General features: G+C 32.0%; 2 protein-coding genes across 2 annotated transcripts in view; both read left to right on the top strand.

Annotated features, from left to right (window-relative positions):
• The first annotated feature begins 313 nt into the window (after positions 1–313).
• Positions 314–3,695, top strand: LOC123877646. The gene is made up of 6 exons (XM_045924492.1): positions 314–524; positions 1,049–1,234; positions 1,570–1,684; positions 2,068–2,219; positions 2,651–2,755; positions 3,399–3,695. The coding sequence occupies exons 1-6, from the start codon at positions 465–467 to the stop codon at positions 3,549–3,551; spliced, it is 771 nt and encodes a 256-aa protein (XP_045780448.1). The 5' UTR covers positions 314–464; the 3' UTR covers positions 3,552–3,695.
• A 1,142-nt stretch (positions 3,696–4,837) lies between these two features.
• The window catches only part of LOC123877643 (leucine-rich repeat transmembrane neuronal protein 2), a 19,945-nt gene continuing 4,085 nt past the window's right edge, over positions 4,838–20,697 (top strand). The window contains exons 1-3 of the mRNA XM_045924479.1: positions 4,838–5,164; positions 5,825–6,064; positions 6,481–7,144. Coding sequence (XP_045780435.1) covers positions 4,943–5,164; positions 5,825–6,064; positions 6,481–7,144 — 1,126 coding nt within the window. The 5' untranslated portion in view covers positions 4,838–4,942. The remainder of the gene's footprint in view (positions 5,165–5,824; positions 6,065–6,480; positions 7,145–20,697) is intronic.

The raw sequence follows: 20,697 nt of genomic DNA, 5'->3' as shown, positions 1-20,697 counted from the left end.
AGACCACGAATCCGGACAAGAGTATTTTTTTTTCTCGTCTGGCTTTGTAATCACAGTACGTCATACCTACTGTCTGTGAGGTGAGTTGAGTTTACAGCAGGTTTACTGGTCTGTGGTGTACATTCAGCTCTGGCTTCCGGGTTTCAAGCAAGGTTCCAAGTTCCACAATATTTTTCCTATCTGGCTAAAAGCTCTGGGTTCTACCTCTTCAACACAATTCTTTTGGCTTTACGGCTCTGATTTTATCGAATTTCGATAAATTCGTGCCAAAAGGTGGCCAAAAAGTCAATTATCCAGGGCTGTAAAATAATTTAAAAAAAAAGTCGGTTGTGTTTACTTCGCCGCAGTTTGTTTATTTTATTTATTTTTGACTTTATTTTTACATTGTTCAATAATTAATAATATTACTTCTATACTACTTCGCCTTTTTAGTTTGTACTTATCCTAAACGGGTAGGTACATCGATGGGTACGGGTTTTACATTGGAAAGAATGTCTAACTTTGAAATAGCCGACACAACCAGAGTAAGAGACATTTTATTTCAATTAGTAGGTAAATTACTAATTAATTATTTTATATATACCTATTACCTACTACTTGATTCATGTGATTTGTCCGCGTGGATAAAGGTTTTTAAAAATCCTGCGGGAACTTCAATTTTCAAGGTTACCCTTTATTATGTTAATTCCGGGCATAAGCTATTTTTATTCCTTTCAGCTATTTTTATTCCAAATTTCAACCAAATCGGTTTAGTCAATGTGGTGTGATTGTGAAGGAGTACCTGACGAACATCCAAACTTACACATTTAATACAAAATTGCAAGTTTAATATTAATTATATAATTTAATAAAAATAATACCTACATAAACAAACATGTAAGTTTATTTTTTATCCCAAAAAATCTAACAGTTCCCACAGAATTTTGAAACCTAAATCCACAAGGATGAAGTCGCGGACATAAACTAGTACATTATAGTGTAGAAGAAGGCTCCGCAAGGGAAAATGCAGACTTTATATGTAGTGGTTCTTTATACTTTTCATTTCCAGTTATCGAGACCAAGTCTTGCACAAGTGAAGGCTGTCGTAGAGTTCATTCAGAAACATCCAAATTTAGCACACAGAGGGCTCAGAAATGGAGTTAAGAATGAAAATATTCAAAATCTATGGACAGAACTAGCTAATATTGTCAATTCTATTAAAGGAGCTGTTAAGACAACTAAGGGCTGGATAAAGGTGACTAGCATTTATTGATAGATTTTTGATTTGATTATTTACTAGATTTTTACCACAAAACGTTGTGAGAAAACCTGCATGTCTTAGAGTTCTCCATAATGCTCTCAAATGGATGTGAAGTCTGCCAATCTTCACTGTGCCTGTATGGCAGACTGCCTCGAACTCTTCTTATTTGAAGGGTTCAAAAGAGAGACCTTCCCTTCTAGTGAGCTGGCAATGATGTTAACGATGATGATTGTAAGCTGTAATCATAACTTGTCCAATACAAAAGAAAGGAAAAATCAGTAGCCTGTCCAAAAATATATGCTTTCTAAATCTGTTTTTCTGGATTACAGTTCTGGTCAGATAAAAAAAGGAACATTATGATGAAACAAAAACAGATCAATTCTGGTGAAATTGTGGGAAAACTCACATCCTTAGAGCAGAAGATTTTGGCAATAGCAAAATTAAGTAAGGTTTATTTAATTATTGTAAATCTGAATGGTCTGTGTACTGTGTAGTCTACCATAGTTACAGTATGCAGTTACTCCATCACTAATAAACATTGCATAGCAGTTGTATGGTTATATGCTCTTCTTTTGTAAGTCAAATAACTAATGATAGAAAGAGAGAAATTGATACCTATGGGGTACATATGGGTTTGGGGGACTTTTCACCTTTACAACATTTATTAGTAAGATTTTGCTTAGCGAATGAGCTGTGAAAAGTACAGACAGAAATACACTTTTGTATATTTATATGTATTATTTAGAATGGAAATGTGGCAACTTTTAGTTTTAAATTGTCTGTATTTTGTCAGCGTTTTTTTGATGTGTTTGTTTCTGCATTTGCAGGGAAAAAGAAATCTCAGAAACCACAACTTTGCAATGGGAATGATGATTCAGGTGATGACAATCCTGAGGATGACAATAATCTGGATTTACAAATTGATACAGATGAAATGCTGCCAAGCGAAGCAGAACATCTGAACATTATGGCGAAAATGGTAACCTGAGCTTAGTTTTTAACTAAATACATGTTTATTAGTTGCATTGGCAAAATCGTTTACAAAGAAAAGCACAATCTAGCGCCGATTAAAACCGGTACACCAATGAAATACATACCTTACTGCATGACATTAAGGTTTTAAACAGAAGAACAGCAGAGACTCGTGCTATCACGCTCATAATAATTCGTGCATACACAGTACATGTCTGTCTGTTGTAAAGGGAATTAAATCTTAAACTTACCGTTGACCTAGAATCATGAAATTTGGCAGGTAGCAATATCTTATAGCACAAGTAAAGGGGAAAATAAGAAAACCGCGAATTTGAGATTATAAGACAAAAAAATAAAAAGTATTATTTCTTGTGCCTAAGTGCACGGAACCCTTGGTCTGCAACTTCAACCGGCATTTGACGGGTTTTTTTTTTTCAGATTGATGCAATGGATGAGCAAGCAATAGCGCTGACTAAGATGGCGCAAGCGACGGTAATTAAGTCCAAAGCTATGGAGAGAATGGCTGAAACGTCATATAAACAGGTATATATCTGTGATTTGTATCACTTACCATATTATGAATGCTAAAGTGTGTTTGTTTGTTGGTTTATTGGTTTGTCCTTCAATCACGTCGCAACGGAGCAACACATTTACGTGATTTTTTTATGTGAGTATGTCGTATAGTTAAAGATTTGGAGAGGGAGTGCCATATCCCATATTTCACCCCGGAAAATCAAAGAGTCCACGCGGACAAAGTCGTGGGCATCAACCAGTTTAAAATAAGACTATGAGTATTGTTATTCCCTTGCATCCTGTCAAAGCTGTATTCAAATTCCTAGTTTATTATTTTCTTCTTACCTTACTAAATCTAGTGCTATCCTTTTCCCGTAGGGAGCATTATGAAAGGGATAGCGATATATTTAGATATGCCATTTTAGCCACTCCTGTGGCTAATTCTGTTAACACAATCACTAAACTAAAGTAACTCTACATGTAGGTATTGCTATCCCTTTCATAATGCTCCCTGTGGAAAAGGATAGCATTTTTTTTTATTCGCAGAGATTGACAAATTTTTAGAGCACTATTTGTTACTTATTTTTTATTATAAGTTTGAGTGATATTCTTAATGGACTTCTTAATATGTAAAATGCCTAGTAGTATTAATAATATACTATGTTGATTTTAGGCTTTGGCTGTAGACCGGTTGGCTGGGACGTTTGAAACGATAGATGCTTATGTATATGATGTAAGGAATGCGGTTATAAGCATCGACTACACTATTAAGAAATGCTTCACTGCAAACTCGACACAACATAGGCAAAATATTCTGTTTAGTTAAACTGTGTGTATATATATATATTTGTTTATATATGTTAATAAGATTATATACTTGGAAATGTATATAAAATACTTAGTAACTTTTTTTTTGTAACTAAATAAAAAACCTAGTCAGGTCTCGCTCTTTTAGAGCGTCATCCCTATACAGTACAACCAAATTAATAATGCGCATAGAAATCTTCGTCACTGTTCGGCAACGGTCATATGATACACATGATATTGACTCCTATTTGTTTATAACAAGGTGCAAAATGCAAGTGCATTGTTTAGGGCTCTTACGATTCAATGATTCAGAATACGACAATTAGCGAAGATCTGCATGCGCATTACTAATTTGGTTGTACTGTAAATAAAAACGCGCTGCCCCCGCGCAGCACTTAGCGGCAAAGTAGGCGCCCTTCAGGTTCCGTACATAATTATGTTTTGGTCACAGCTTACAAACTACTTTATGAATCATTGTTTTCAGTATTTGCTGTTTAGATACAGTATATGGTACATAGTATACCGAAATTTCACATTCCTAATAGTTTAGTTTTTGAGAATGGTCACAATTATTTGTGACAGGGTATCACATAGTATTATTAAGTAGTTAAGTAAGCTGTGACCAAAACAAATGAGCATTTTTTTTGGGTTTTACCAAATTAAATAATAATATCTAGTTTAAATAAAAATTAATTGTTCATAATAACTATGTACGGAACCCTCGCTCGGGCTCGCACTGGGCCGGTTTTTAGAGAAAGGACTGCAAAATGTGAATAATTAATTATTGTCAATGTACAGCTGAACAGAACTGATAAATAATAACAAGTGTAAATTAAAAATTTATAACACCCCCGACAAGTGAAGGTTACAGTAAGAACTAGAAAAGAGCTGATAACTTTCAAATGGCTGAACCGATTTTCTTGGATTATAGCTAAGAACACTCTCGATCAAGCCACCTTTCAAACAAAAAAACTAAATTAAAATCGGTTCATTAGTTTAGGAGCTACGATGCCACAGACAGATACACAGATACACACGTCAAACTTATAACACCCCTCTTTTTGGGTCGGGGGTTAAAAATATGATTTTACTATTATTAGATTTTAAATATACCTTAAGTGCTATTTTTTAATTGGACAATCAATAGAATAAATGTTAATTGATGTAAAATCACAAAAAATAAACAAAAACATCTTGATAAAAAATTGCGTGTTTCATTTACTAATCTATTATTACTTACTATAGAAGTGAAGGAGACAAAGTTAACTGCTTACGTTAGCTATCTTATCATGTACGATATCACTTATCAGTTTAAACCAAAACTGTTCCATTTCTATGCGTCAGTGCATTTCCAGATATTACTAATACCTAACTCAGAATGCATACAATGTTAGTAATTAATACACGATCATGTGGGGGTTAATATTGTTTGGGCTATCTTGGTTGCATTTTGGGTTTTGTGGGGGTACAGTTTGCCCCAAAGAATGTGACTGTGATATGGACAATGGGCTAAACAGGGCTATGTGTGTGGACCAAAATATTGTCAGTGTGGATGTGGGAGTGCCTAAAGAGGTCCAAGTGTACAGTTTGAGCCAAAATGTTATAAGTGAATTGGATAACTTTTGTTTCAAGGTAGGTTTTTGTTTACTTACTATTTATTTGCAAGTAATCAACAACTGTAAAGTAGTTAAAACAAGAGTGAATAGACTTCTTGCAAGTTGAACACGTTCCATCTTAGGCAACATTGCATCAGCTACGTTATAACTGCATCAGCGCGAGCGAGGTGATTACCTAAGTGATCTTCACTCAATGGAAGCCATCAATCTCATTTGACATTGGTTGGTTCTACATTGCTGCTTCACTAAGCGATATAAAACTATTGTTTGGTAGCAAACCTTCAGTGGATTAAAAATAAATGTCAAATGAGCTTCAAGTGGCTTGACGGCTTTCACTCAGTGATGATCACTGAGCTAGCGAATAACCCTCTGGTGTGCTTGTGGTCAAGCGCGTGCCTGTCATCATCATCAACCTATCGCCGGGTCACTACTGAGCACGGGTTTCTTAGAATGAGAAGGGTTGAGTGGTTGAGCCATGGTTTACTACGCTGCTGGTGCGGATTTTTAGACTTCACACACCTTTGAGAACATATGGAGAACTCTCATAGGTACATAAGGGTATCTTCACGTTTTTTTTACTTGTAAAAATTTATACCTATTCGTGGGGTTTTCCTAGCTAAGTAGATACTAGGGATAGGATGAATAAAAATAATAAACCATTTAATTTTGATTTCAGGAAATTGGATACAGTTCACTGAGGATCTTAGACTTGTCTTACAATCTTATATTCTGGATTGGCTTGCACGCTTTCGCCGGATTGAACGATCTAACCAATCTAGATCTTAGTAACAACAGATTAAGGTTTATCACATCGGATGTGTTTTGGGAAACGCCAAAGTTGGAAATATTGGATTTGTCATCTAACGTTTTTGAGAAAGTGAAAAATGAACCGTTTATAATGCATGAAAAGTTGCAAGTAAGTTGAAAATTTGCAAGTTCTTACACCACGTAACTACCTATCTAAGTCAAAATTAGCAACTTTCCTACATGAGAACGCAAAACGGCATAATTTGAAGTTTGAAATATTTGAGGAATACTGTGCTAGGACTTTATATTCTTATTCAGTTTCTAATGGACGTTTTCTTATTTCTGATTGGCCGAAAGCAAATAAATAAATGAAATGATGCGTCTCTTGATTTTACTGCGAATGGCTTGGATGAATGATTAGGTATTTCTATGGCAAATGGCACCAAAAATGTCAAAATCGCCATGAACCTAGGCAACGATAAGTAGGTACTACTTACTTACCCACTTCGAAGTCGTAACTCGAAATTCTTAACTCAGTGGAGCGATAAAATTGATAGGTGTTTATTGTAATAATTGTTGTTCCAGGTCCTCAATCTTAACAACTGCCGCATCAAATCGTTACCAGAACGACTATTTAGTAGACTGCCCAATCTAAAGAAGCTAGACCTAAGCGAAAATTATATCGTCACCATCACGGTAGCTGTACTGAAACCCATACGAAAATTGGAGAGATTAGAACTGAAAAATGAATACTGGCAGTGCAATCCCGATTTTATCGCCGTTGAAACGTGGATACTTTCTCACAATATTAAATACGAAAAGCAATGCAAAAAGAAGTCTCTCCGGAAATCTGAGAAAATTATATCCATGGTAGTCGAACGAGAATCGGTGGATATTGATAAAGTCTGGAATATAACCGTTGAAAATAAAACTTTACCAGTGAAGCCGAACGATACAAAACCTTTGACGCCATTCCAGAAATTCGATCGGGACTTTTCGGCCGTTCAAGCTTTTGTGATTGGTGTTGAAATCGGTTTAGCGATAGGCATAGTCGGGACCTACTTGTGGTTACGATGTGTTTGTTCATGGAGGAATTTGTTTTCCCGTCCGCGGGCGCAACGGCGCCGTAGAAACCGCAGAACTGAGGGTGATATACGAGCTAATTTACTTTGGAATAATGTTATAAGCCCAGATTTAGAGACTCCGCCGCTGTATCGAAGACAGCTATCTCTGCCGGAGCGAAATCCACCAGTAGGGTAAAATTGGGAGTTGTAGCTCACGTCTCTAGATAAAGCGCGGCGCGTCTAGCGGTGTAGCTGCGCCGCGCCGCGCATCGTATAGACGTGAGCTACAACTTCCAATTTTACGATCGATGTTAAATATAATCAGTAACAAGAGAATGATCAGGTTGTCACAAACTCCTCGAAGATGATTCAATGGTGATATTATTCTTGGATAGCCTACTTATCACTATTGACATCTCATTTTAGAATTATTTGGATTTATATAAGTAATGGTTTTTTTAAATCGTTCAACAAATTACTTTTAATGTGTCAATTTCAGATAAATCCTAATGACTCAGCTTTATAAGGTTATTTATGAAAATCAGACGGTTTTAGTTACACATTAATCAGCTGATGGTATCAAGTCAACATACTTATTATTTATTCTTAATACGCGTGCGGAAACTTTAAGACCTTTATAATAAATGTTGGATTTCTTTGAGATCGTTGATATCAGAATACCATCGTATTCCTTATAGTTTAATATATGTACATGATGCAGCCCACACAAATTCCATTTTACAATAACAACGTCAACTAAATCATTAACTTTTAATATCATTTTTATTTGCTTATAATTATGATGATTACTTTGAATTCTTGAAAAGGAATGACTTTCTTAGACCATGTACATGAATAAACTAAAGTCGTATTAATCAACAACTAATAAAAATATTGACTATACTTTGCTAGTCATACTTATATTACTAATCAACCCTTAACAAAAGGAAAGTAAATAAAAACTACTAGATATATATTTATTAGAAAATTTTATTATCGAGACACCATTTTCTTAAAACAAGCACGTTTTTTAATGCACATATTGAAGGATGGTATAAACAACTAAACACATCACTATTCGTTTCGTATTGTTCATACAAACTTAATAAGCTAGGGCAAGATTTATCTTCCAAATTATAAACACTATCGCAACCAAACATTTTCGATATCCACTGCACTTTTTCTACACCTTTAGCATAAACACGTTTATTATTTAAATAATTATTCATGTTTACATATCCTTTGTAGTTTAAGTATGAAATAAAACCTTCTTTCCAATGTATTCCTCTGTTTCTTTCTATCCAACAAACTTGTTTTCTTTCCGTTTTCGTTAAATTATAAAATGGGTATGGTGGCTTGATTAAATAAGTCTGGATATGGTTATTACATAATATAGCTATTTCTTTTACTATAAACTCATTGGAATCCGTCTTGAATCCTTGTACATCAATGATGACATTCATGACAACTTGCGGACAATATTACTTAAGGGTTTATATTCAAAGAGGCGATCGTTTATTATAAGACAATATGCTGATGTTTTATCCGGGATTTCTTGCGAACTTTCAATTTCCAAACGTACGTCTACAGGTCCTGTCTTTAAATTCTCGTTTTGTCTTGAACAGTCAATTACAAACAGTGGTGCCTTTTCTTTAAATGTGATCAGATCAAACAACGGGTCAACAGGAAGATTATAATAAGACTGACGAAATTGAGTGTACATTTCGTATAATATACTGTATTTATTTTCATCAAATTTCAAATTAAGTGAATCGTATGGGTAATATTGTGAATTTAAAAACAGTGTTACATTTGTTAATTTGCAATGATCAAATATAGAACTATCATTAGTCTTACTGTTTTTCCTATTAGTTTGTAGACCAAAAATAACATATCGAGGTTTTTCAAGTTGAGAAGTAGTTTTAATTGACCACGAATGTTTTGTAGTTTTAGGAAGTAAAGGATATTCATATAAATCCCAATTTCTGAATGCTATTTGAATAGGTTTGTCTTTTTCTAAATACTTAAGTAGTGAGAGTCTTTCACGATCCGAAACTTTTATATGCGGCACACGCCACTGAATTGTTCGTACTTCTATATGTATATTATCATCCTTGTGAATTGTTACACTATTTAAATTACTATTACTTCTATTCAGAATAAGTTCATGTTTACAGTTTATAATAATTTTATTATAATCCTCGGCAAATCCCATTATTTTATTCAATGGTATAACAGCATTAAAATATCCCTCTGTCATTTTAAAACCATCCATTTGCCAACCCCACAATGCTGCGACTTTGCTATCCCCCTCATTCATCGATATGTATGATTTTAATGTTGTGGTTATTCCAGGGTTTCTTACGCGATCTATTTCAATACCGTTCATTTCATACCTAATGTCTTGAAATAGAAACATAACAGGGTTATTAGTAAAATTTACAGGTTTCTTTATTTCTTTCCCCGATTGATCTTTTCCAGTCACTGTGGCAAAGCCTTCAACATAAATTGAACTATTACATGGTAATATGTATATGTCTTGCTGATGTATTGGAATGCGAATTTCATCATTTTCTTTAAAGCTGTTATTGTATGGATTGTACGTGTGGATCTCATAACTTTCGATAGAATTATCGAATACTGGGGTGTTATTAATATTTAGAATATTCATACTTTGAATCCGAGTGATCGGAGAAAATCTTTGTTTCTTTTTGTTACAATATTACGATTTGCTTTAATACGTGTACGCGCTTTAGTAGCAGGCAAATGATTGATTCTTTTCACCTCATATCCAAGTGTTTTATTAAACACTATCATTTTGCTCTACGTAAATGAAGTCTCAGTTGGATATTTTCTTCTCTAAAATCAATATTGTTACCGTTTTCGTCAATGATTTTAACAGTTATGGATGATATATTACTCTTATTAACAGGAAGATAAATAATATTTTTTGGAATTTCTATATATCGATATCCTGGAGGAACGTTAGGAATAAATTCATGAATAATATGTGATGCAAACCCATTATTAAATGATCCGAATATAAGATCACATTCGATCCTGATGACAGACAAGGGAAGAATGTTAACTGGATTAACAGACTCATGCCATTTATTTGCTTCAAGTTTTACATTTGGGAAACCAAGTAAGCGTCCTAAACTGTTTTCTACGTCAAAATGTACAGTTTTGGAACAAAAAAGCGAGCATGTTAAAGTATTATTATTTGGTTTTATTTCAATTTCACAGTTGTCTAACTTACTCGCAAGATATTCTCTTATGTCATATAAATCATAAGTACCATATGGAATTTTTAAATATTTACATTCATCACCATATGCAAATATGTTATTGCTATGATTTATGTTTGGTATTGAGTTCAGAGCAGAAAAATATAATAAACCGCATTCATATTCACCATCGAGAATAAGAGGAGGTTGAAAAAATGATTCCAACACAGATTTGTGCCCGGTAATAGTGATTGTTACAGACATGATCGTAAACTAAAAATTTACTGATTTTACTGAACTATTTATACATTTTATTTTGTGTATTCCAAAAACTTCTTAAAAACTTTATACATAGATGACCGCAGTTATAAGGATGACTACCTTGAAAATTTTTGTAATTATAACTCATACCAGTTCCTAAATATTGAATTAACTCTTTAGGTGGTTTTAAATTTCCATAGCTGTCAAAGTATTGAATTTCATTATTTACTTTTGCATAGGCTACCCAATGAGAGCCAGGATTATTGGAGCTATCCAAATTAACTATACCACATTCTTTTCGAAAAGGATGTTTTGGCATCTCATCTCTCATAAACACCCCTCGAAAGTAAGGAATGTCTTGCGAATGGTTGATGATGTCGATATTGGTGAGCGCTCGTTTGGGTAGCCTTTCTCTTAGTTTTTTTCATTTGAAATGTAAATTCCTAAACTACCTCTATGCGGTTTGATATGTAAACCTTTGCCTATATGGAGGGTTTCCATTTTTTCATGATGCCTCTTTAATTCTGTAAAACGTTTTTTAGCGTCTTTCAAATCATTTATAACTTTAGCGATTCCTGCAGCACCACCAGCTAAGCTACCCGCAGCAGATAATCCGGCAAAAATAGGTATCAAAGGAAGTACTCCACCAGTTTTTGGAATTGGTATAATTCGAGGAAGTTTTATTGACGAGTCTTTAGTCAATTCTTTAGCCGCTGCTATGGCTAATTCTATAGCCATTTTCTTACATTTGGGTTTCATTTTTTGCACATGCTTTTTTGCATGAGCAACAACATGTTTAAAGTGTTTTTTCAAACCAGTGCCTGAAGCGGATTTTTTTGGCGACACTGTTTTAGAATTGTTGGCTTTACTAGTCAGTCCCGACCCGGTATACAATTTAGCTATCATAGCTTTATTAACTAAATTTGCTGCTATCTTTTCTCCCAAAGTTGCATCAGATGCTAAAGCACGTTGCTTAGCCCTTTTCATCAATATTTTATCAGCCTTATGACGATCACTTAATGAAGTTGACAAGTCGTATGCAATATCGTGTTGTTTACAATATTCATCCAATTTATTTACACCTTGATCTCCCCGTGCAAGCCTTTTATACAATTTTGTACCAGCACCACAGTAATTATATCCAGGTAGATGAAGTTCAAATGGTAAATGATTTATAAACCAATTGAGAATACTGCTCTCTTTCATTACTTTTATTACAATGAATGTAAAATAACTATACTATCACTTAAATAACAATAAATAAATTGGGAACAAGTTAGTTATAAAATATTCGTTCTATCTATCCAACTATTTTCACTCGATGGAAATCCTAACCACTTTACAAATATCTTGTTTCCTTTTCTTTTTAAAACTTTTTCAATAAGATAGACATTAGGATTTTCTGTTTTTTGAAGTTCTTCTGCATAAAATGAGCCCAAAATTGGCTGATGTTTAGCATCTTCTATAAGGTAAGTAACAGGATTCGTTTTCTGTACTTTTTTAATACGGAATATTTCGGTGGACCAATTAGGAGTGTAACCTTTTTCAAAAACACCTTTATACTTACTAATCCGCACAAAATCTCCAACTTTTAAATTTCTCTTCTTAAGGATTTTTAACTGTTTTCCTACATTAAATCTTTGAAGTATAAGTTTCTTATTATTTTCATTAACTTCGTTAGGAGATAAACCGATCGTTCTGTGTTTAGAGGTGTTATAATTTTCAACTATTTCTTCTAGCACACCTTTAATCCAAGTGTAGTTTCCTTGGAAACTGAATTGTTTATACATTTTATTTTTTAAAGTTCTTATAAGTCTTTCAACTATAGAAGCTTTTTTAGTGGAATATGTAGAATAATGATTGATGTTAAATTTTTTGACTATCGTTTTAAAATTTTCGTTGTAAAACTCAGTTCCAAAATCAGTTTGAAGGTTTTTTGGAATACGTCCTTTCTTTAATATAGATTCAAACGCTTTAGAGACCTGATCTTTATTTTTAAACTTTAGTGGAAATGCCCAAGCATATTTTGAGAATGTATCAATTATAACTAAAATATATTTATAACCTGAATTTTGTTTCGAAAGAGATTTCATATCAATCAAGTCAGCTTGCCATAAATCGTCTATATCTCTCATGACAACATGTCGACGAGGAAAGTTTACTCTTGCATTTTTATGTATTTCATTTACGACGCTGTTTTTGCTCATGTTTTACTCTACTAGCCTCGGTGATTTCGATCAAATTACTTACTTTAATATTTATTTCTGTAATAAACTGATTAATTGATGATATTTTTTTTGAAAGATTGTCTGCCAAAACATCAACGTATTCTTTTGTAACACAATCGTTAGAATCTACCGGTTGCGCAAGATTTTTTACTCTTTTATGCTGAGCATCCAAATTATTGTTTGTACACTTCAAAGCGCATTCTAATAACACTCCTTTCATTCTTCGCATCTTATTAACATGATGTCCAAACTTATCAACTTTCATGTTCAACCTGCTTATCAATACTGAACACGCTCCATAAATGTGCTTTCTTTTATTCTTTTATTATACCCGCTTCTTTTAACTCTTCAATAATCGAAAGAATTTCATTATCATGATTAGTGTTGCCAGCGTCTCTGGACGCAATAATCAATCTTAATCTTTCAATTAACTCATTAGGATCATCCCAATAGATGAGATCAGTATCAGTTTTGTATTTCTTTAAAACTGGTAGCCTACCACCGTACTTTAATTTGTTTGTTTCACACATATCCTTTTCATAAAATAATGGTTTGATGATTTGAGAATATTTTTTTCCTTTGTCACCTTTAATTTGATTAGCAGGATTGTAATCTCTTTTATGAGCACTAGTACTAATTAAGATATCTTTATATGTGATTTTATCACTTTCAGTTACTTTATTCAAGTTTGGTTTATTTCTTAATAAAAGTTCTATTAAACCAGCAGTTAGTTCATAACTTTTATCATCAATAGTAATAAACGTTAATTTGTTTGAAGACATATCATCTACAGTTGAAAATTTGACGGGGGTATTTCCTATCATCAATTTTTTGTTAATGCGACGTATACCAAATGGTATAGATACATTGCTTTGCTCGCCAAACAGATCATTGTCTGCCAGTGTTTCGGAAATGTTGACTTCATCATTTAGAAATTCCAAAGGTTCAGACATTTCCTCTTGTTTTTTCGGATTTTCTTCAAAGTTATTATCGTTGTAAGTAATTTCAATATCACCATCTTGTTTTGAGTTTATATTTGGAATTTCAGGCGATTGATTATTTCCAACACTTGCGTTGTTACAATTAGTTTCGTGATAAGATTTGTTTGTAGCATATTTACTTAGTGTAACAATTGCTTTCAAAGGATCAGACAGTGGTTTAAATATTTTTTTCCGCCTCAGTTCTAAATCTTCATCTTCATCACGTAATCTTTTTACTTTACTTTTAATAGCCTTTACTGATTTAATTAACTCTTTTTTCAAACTTGTTTCCATTTCTTTTTTTAATTATTTTACACAACCATTGAACTATGTAGTAAAAATTAAAATGAAACTAATTTTAAATTACAATCTGTTTAAATAATTTCATTCAAAATTTTACAAAAACGTCGAAAGATTTTCTATATCTACCGTTGTTTAATTCACAATCTTTGTTAATTATTAAACATGTGTATGAATCTTTCCATATATCTGAACATAATTTTTTGAAGTCTGACCAAGTCATGTCAGAATTGACATGTTCGTTATAGATGTGTTTCAAATTTATATCATCTTGTTTAAAAATTATTAAAAAATTTACGTTATCTCGAATTAATTGTTTTGGTATCTTAGAATATGTTTGAGTCAAATAAAAACAGTCGATGTTCTTATGTCTACCCATTGAAAAATAATCTCGGATATTTACTTGGTTCTCGCAAGTAACATCATCAAAAATAAATACAGAATTTTTCAAGGCTTCAGTAGGAGGAATAACCTCTTTATCATCTTTGAAGGTAAAGAGCTTAACAGCTGGAACCATGCTTAAAACTTTATTCAAAAAACAATATTTTGGTTGAAATGTTGTTTTAGAATATAGGTAAACATTTTGAAACTTGAGACCATTTTGATGTAGTAATAAGCTTAACATTGTGTTTGTTTTGCCACAATTTGACGGTCCACATATTATACAGCGAATCGTATCGGGCAACAGCAAACTATGCCTTTTTTGGATTGATGACGCTTCTATATTTAAATTGTTAATTTCCAATGTTACTGGTTGTTTGATCAACTTCATTGTGTTTTCTGTTAAAAAAGATAAAATCCTGTTATAAAGTCTTCACATTATATTCTATATAATTTTATAACTAAAATGTAACATAATGTTAATAACCAATTTAAAGAAATGACACCATACACGTGTAAACTCGGAATGCGTTGCTGTGTCACTAAAGATTTGTTTTCACTTTGCTCAAATTACCCATTTGAGAATACAAGATTATATAAGATTTTACTATCGATGCATGTTCATTCCTGTTACAGCTCTCGGGAAAAACTTGGAATGTGATGCTGTGTCACTAAAGCATTATGTTTTCGTTTTGCTCAAATTACATCGTTTTAGATCGCAAGACAGTATTAGATTAATTATTATTTATTAAAGCTTCATTCCTGCTACAGCTCCCGAAGAAAACAGTAGCCGCGCTCATAATTTTATCATAATAAATATCGAGTATTTTACTTGGTAAGTTATTATAATTATTTTATAACAATGTGCTGACTTTTAATAAAGCATGTATTTTTTTACCGTTATTTATTAATTATTTTTCTTTTTGTTTCAGAATTATGTCGACTCCTATCTTACCCAACGAAAATCTAACAAATCCTTTTTACTACGCATAAGATGTAAACGGGTTCGCGGAAACTGAATTTCAGAGACTTTGCGAGGATTTAGCTCAAAAACAAGCAGCAGAACCAGTTCAAGCATCTAGTAAGGAGATGAAAAAAAAGAAAAAATGCAGTTTATCACTATTGAAGCCTGTTTCACCCCCGACTTCTACATCAACATCCTATGTTATTCGCAAAGCAACTGGAAGACGGCTTCATTTAATAAAAATAAATATTTATGGACTAAATGGAGGAGAACAAGATGAAAATATAAATGGTGATACTCCTAGTGTTAGTGCACAGTATGTAGTCAAGGATAATTACGATGAAGTTATGGATGCTACAGAAAATTTGATAGGTAAAATAATGTCAAAAATTACTCACTCCATATAAATGTGAACTATTGTTGAAATGTAATTTGCTTATTTTTAAATATCATCATATTTTTTGTTTATAAAAATAGTGTTTTTTTGAGTAAGGAGCTGTAGCATGAATTCATTATTTATGAAATAAACGTGGTTTAAAGAGTAAAATTGTTTTTTTAATTTTTAAATTATTAATTGAAAACATTATGATTGTACTAAGTACCTAATAATATTAACGTATTCCATGTAAATATTAGGTAGTACAATCAAGTTTTTTCAAATATTTCAAGGGTTCGATTCCCTTAAATGTAAAGGTTTTTTTAATTTTGCTTAATGTTTGCTTACTGCATTTTCATTTCTCGACCAAGGTGATAAGGATATAATGTTGAAATTGAAGGTCTATATAAACAAACGTAAAGGTCAGTAAGCAAACATTATCACCTGCTATGATATCACTATAACTCAAGTTATTGATCTCGATAAATATAAAAATAAAAAACTGAAAGGTAAAATAATAAAATGTCAGTGATGATGAGTAGTAAATATTTATTTCAATATTTGCATGCATACATGAACAATCAAAATTGCACAGTAATGAATAACATAAAATCTAGTACAAATTAACAACTAAAAAATTGTACTGTAGTGCCCCCACGGCAACGTTTTAAATTGCTTCTTTAAAATTTGTCTTTTATCATCTTCACTATTTAAAACTAACTTATTAATTTTTTGGGTATATACATTATGATTTTTAGATCTAATAACACACATATTCTTTCTGACTGATTGATTGTAGTATAACACATTTTTGTATTTATCTATATCCAACCTTTTGGTAACAGATGTTGTCACTCCTTTTGCCTTTTTAATAGACATTTTTTGTGATTCAATACAATACAATTTTGCTCGTAAGCCAACAAATTCAACAATAACATCTCCACCCATCTCATCTTTAAAAAACCCTGGAATTTTCATATTTGCTTGAGGGATATTGTAAACATTTTTATCGCTAAAATTGCTGGTATCGAAAAACTTAATATTCTTTTTCATGTCTGAATAAAAATCATCAGTATATATGCGATATAGTAAGCTATCAGTATCAGTATAACAAAGTTCAATATTTTCTTTATATAATGGTTTCATTATAGAATAGTGAAAGTTATATAAATGTGTTTTAGCTAACTCTAAAACAGTAAACCCCACATAAATTGGTCTATCCAAAATTAATTTCGTTTGTTCTAATTGGATTGCTACCAAATTATCTGTAAATATCGACAAACATTTAAAGTTAGGCGCACTTACATACTTTTCTGCTCCAATAATCCTGTTTGTCTTATTATTTTTATCTGTCCATGTATTAACAAGTTTTACATTTACTTGTTTTCTTTTATTTTCTATGGTTTTACCAAAAATAGCATTATTTTGTTTTTTGAAAAAGTCTTTTTCAAATTCAGACTCTGCTTTTTGCCTCAAAGAGGTATTCAATTCAATATATGGTTTCAAAAATTCTTTTTGTTCAAATGATAGAATTCTATGAATTTTTAACAATTTTAGACCGTTTTTAAGACATTCTTTTAAATGGATATAGTGAATAACATAGGAACATTTGTCGTATAAATTTGCAATAAGCTTGGCATTTCTATGACCAAAAGGTGTAAATTTTTCAGCAGCAAATGGTAAATCTGAGTGAGCGTCATGTATTTCAGATGGATAACTAAGATCTACTTCAAGTATATACCCAATGTTACTGTCAACAGTAATAGAATCAATTTCAAAAGTCTCAATTTGGTCTTTGTTCAAAAATTTAAAATTACTTGTAGGAAGTTTCATCATCATTGCATAACCATACAGGTTCACACAGTCTAAATATACCAAAAAGCTACTTGATTTGTTGATATCATAGTCAGACATATATTTATTGTTAGCTTTAGCATATCTTAATGAACACTGAGCTAGACCACCTCGTATACCTTTTTCAATCATTTGATACATCTCCACATCAGTTATAAGGTCTAATTTTACATTGGTATGCAAAAGCATTGCATCCCAACTTAAAGAAGGTGAAGAAACATAATAGCACGGATCTAAGCAATAGGTTGCTAAGCTAATTTTCCTGAATTTTTCAAAACTATCTGCTAGTAATAGTACATCACATTTTAAATATAAATCTGTATATTCGCCTAAATTTTTTATTTTAAAAGTTTTCCAAACTTTCAATGCATGTTTATAATCTTCTTCCGAAATAAGTTCTGAAGTAAGTTTATTAAAAAAAATGTTTTCGTTTTGGTAACTCAGTTTCATCGTAACGTTTTAAAGAGTCTATATAATCATAGCAGTACACACCCTTTCTGCAAATCAAATCAAATAAATACTGATCACTGTAATACCTACGCAAGTTTACGAAGTCGTCTTGATGTAAAGATCTAGCTAATTTATCTAAGCTACAACTGAGAAAATTAAAAGAATCGATGAATTTCAGTTGAGCAGCAGTTTTTGAATCAACTGATATAAATTTTGTGAACGATATGTATTTTTCTTTATTTTTCGGAATAATATTTATACGACCGTTAATACTCGCTAACTCTTTAATAAAAAGATGGCAATCGTAATTACTTAAATTATGAAATATAATAGGTATAAAAGGACATTTCTTTGCACTCAACTTGCAAATGTTGTGAGCCGCGCCTCTATATTCCCCTGTAAAATGATCATGATCTGCCACAATTTTATCTGTGGATGTAAATTTTTGTTTACATATACAGCAAACTTTTGCATTATGAAAACATTTCTTTTCAGTTTCAGTAAGTAGTTTCATGGGATTATTTTCTAACAAAATTGCATGTAATCGTTTGACATCATTTGAAATTGTTTCTACAAATTTTTGAGCACAGTTAGCTCCTATGTATGAAACCAGTTCATTAAGTTCAGGTTTAGATTCACAACAAATATAGTACGCGAAAGATGTGGCTTCATGAACCTGTATGGTTTCAGTATGCCCAGATTTACTTTTATCAGAATATTCTCTTAATAAACTTTCAAAATCACCATAAATCACAATTGGTATTCTTTGAGTTCTTTCATAATTATCAAAATATAATTTACTATTTTTCTCTGGAAGAACAGTTTTAATTCTAGCACAATTATGTTTGCATAATTTTTCTTCTGAATTGAAATAAATGAAGCACTCCTCACATAAAAAAATTTTAGACTTATTTTTAGTAAGTTGACTATGAACCAACCGTTCAAAGTTTCTTATCAAACAAAAATGTCTTTTATTGTTTTTAGTAATGTAAAGCAAATTAACATGAACAAGTTTACGCTTGCTGGTTTTGTACAGAGGTCCGTTAATATCACCATTTTTTTCTAAACTGTATATATTAACACTTATGTCAGAATTATTTTTTTCAAATAATGTGATATCCTCAAAAGATGGTGGAAACGACATACCATCTATTTTTAAAACTTTTGAATAATGAGGATATGAAGATACTCTATTAAAGTTTTTATTGGTGGGATACATATGTGCTAATATACTCCACAGAAAACACTTATCATCACTATTTTTAATATTTACACAAGATCTAGTTTTCAGAATTTTTATTGGTAGTGGAATATAGGAGCCTGTCCTTAAAGGATTGTATTTATTAATGTTTACTTCTAAATTATTCAAAGAGTCAAAAGACCAGCCTGATTCTGAATGTTCAAACTCTGATAATTTGTTAAGCAGGCTTTTTACACACTCTAAATATATATTTTTTATGTTTGTGGATTGAAAAATTTGTACATATTTAGTATTAAACGACTTCAAAGATTTTTCATTATTTTTTGGCAAAGTAAAAGTCGCAAATAATTCAAAATTTATTTTAAGAGCATTATGTTTCTCAAGACTTCTTTTTACTAAATTACATATCGTATTTACAACTTCAGATAAAAATTGCTCAGGTAACAAAAATTTTTTTGATGGACATACACGATAGCTTAGTATTCTGTTCTTAAAAGCAGTTCCAATTATTTGAACATTATCGAATTCTGTGCGAAGTAAACAATTAGACTTATGAATATAACTTTTCTTGTGTGAAAAGTATTTTGGCACTGTTATATTACAAATATCACAAAAAGTCATTATGAGATTATACTAAGTAAGAGTACTTATTATTTGAAGTTAGTAAAATGCAGTTAAAATTTTCATGCTGGGTATAGTGTAGGTTTAACCCCTTTAAAATCTTCCTTAGCAGCAGCGACCAAGCGATTCGTTGCCTGCCAAATTTCTGAGTTGGTATCCATACATGACTTATAAGTAAAAAGGGCGTGACGCCATCGATTACCCGGGCTTATCTTTGATGCTTCAGCAGCGTTATAGATGCGGAGTTCTAAGTAATAATCGCCTTCCGTTATTAATTTCTCTGGTTTTCGCTGTGTAGAATACCCTGATGCTATTTTCTTGGTGATAAAATTTTTAAGTGGTTCAAGCTTTTGCACCACTTCTTCTTCGTACTGAAAAGACAAAAATAATATTTTTAGTTATTAAAAAATATTAACTCAGTTAATAAAATGTTTATTAATAAATTGTTTATAGGTTTCCATCAATAAATTCAACAACCCAGAGTTGAGTTGCGAAACCTTCCCTAAAGCTAACAATTTATTTGATCCAGCTCAAGAATCGAACTTGAGACCTTAGGCTCCATATTCAAACGTGCTAAGCTAATATTAACTAATAATTAAATAATTAAATATAATGATGTAAAAAAACCATTAATATCTTCTTAAAGGGTTTAGTTGATGCTTATATTCAGTCAGAATTCTAATATTTCTTGAAAACAATTGTAATAATATTATATTTACAGTAAAAAGAAAGTGTAATAACTCACCTCAGACTCCCATGAAGGACGTGCAGCCTTGACAGGCTTTTTTTGAAGCGCTTTCTTACGCTTTACAGGTGGTTCCGGTTCAGATTCTGAATCTGACTGCCGCTTTTTTGATTTCTTCAATTTATTGAGTGATTTACTCTTTGAAGTTGA

Source organism: Maniola jurtina, chromosome 2 (genome assembly GCF_905333055.1).
Source record: "Maniola jurtina chromosome 2, ilManJurt1.1, whole genome shotgun sequence".
Taxonomy (NCBI): Eukaryota; Metazoa; Arthropoda; class Insecta; order Lepidoptera; family Nymphalidae; genus Maniola; species Maniola jurtina.
The sequence above is the reverse complement of the archived record's forward strand: the minus strand, read 5'-3'. Positions and strand labels throughout refer to the sequence as shown.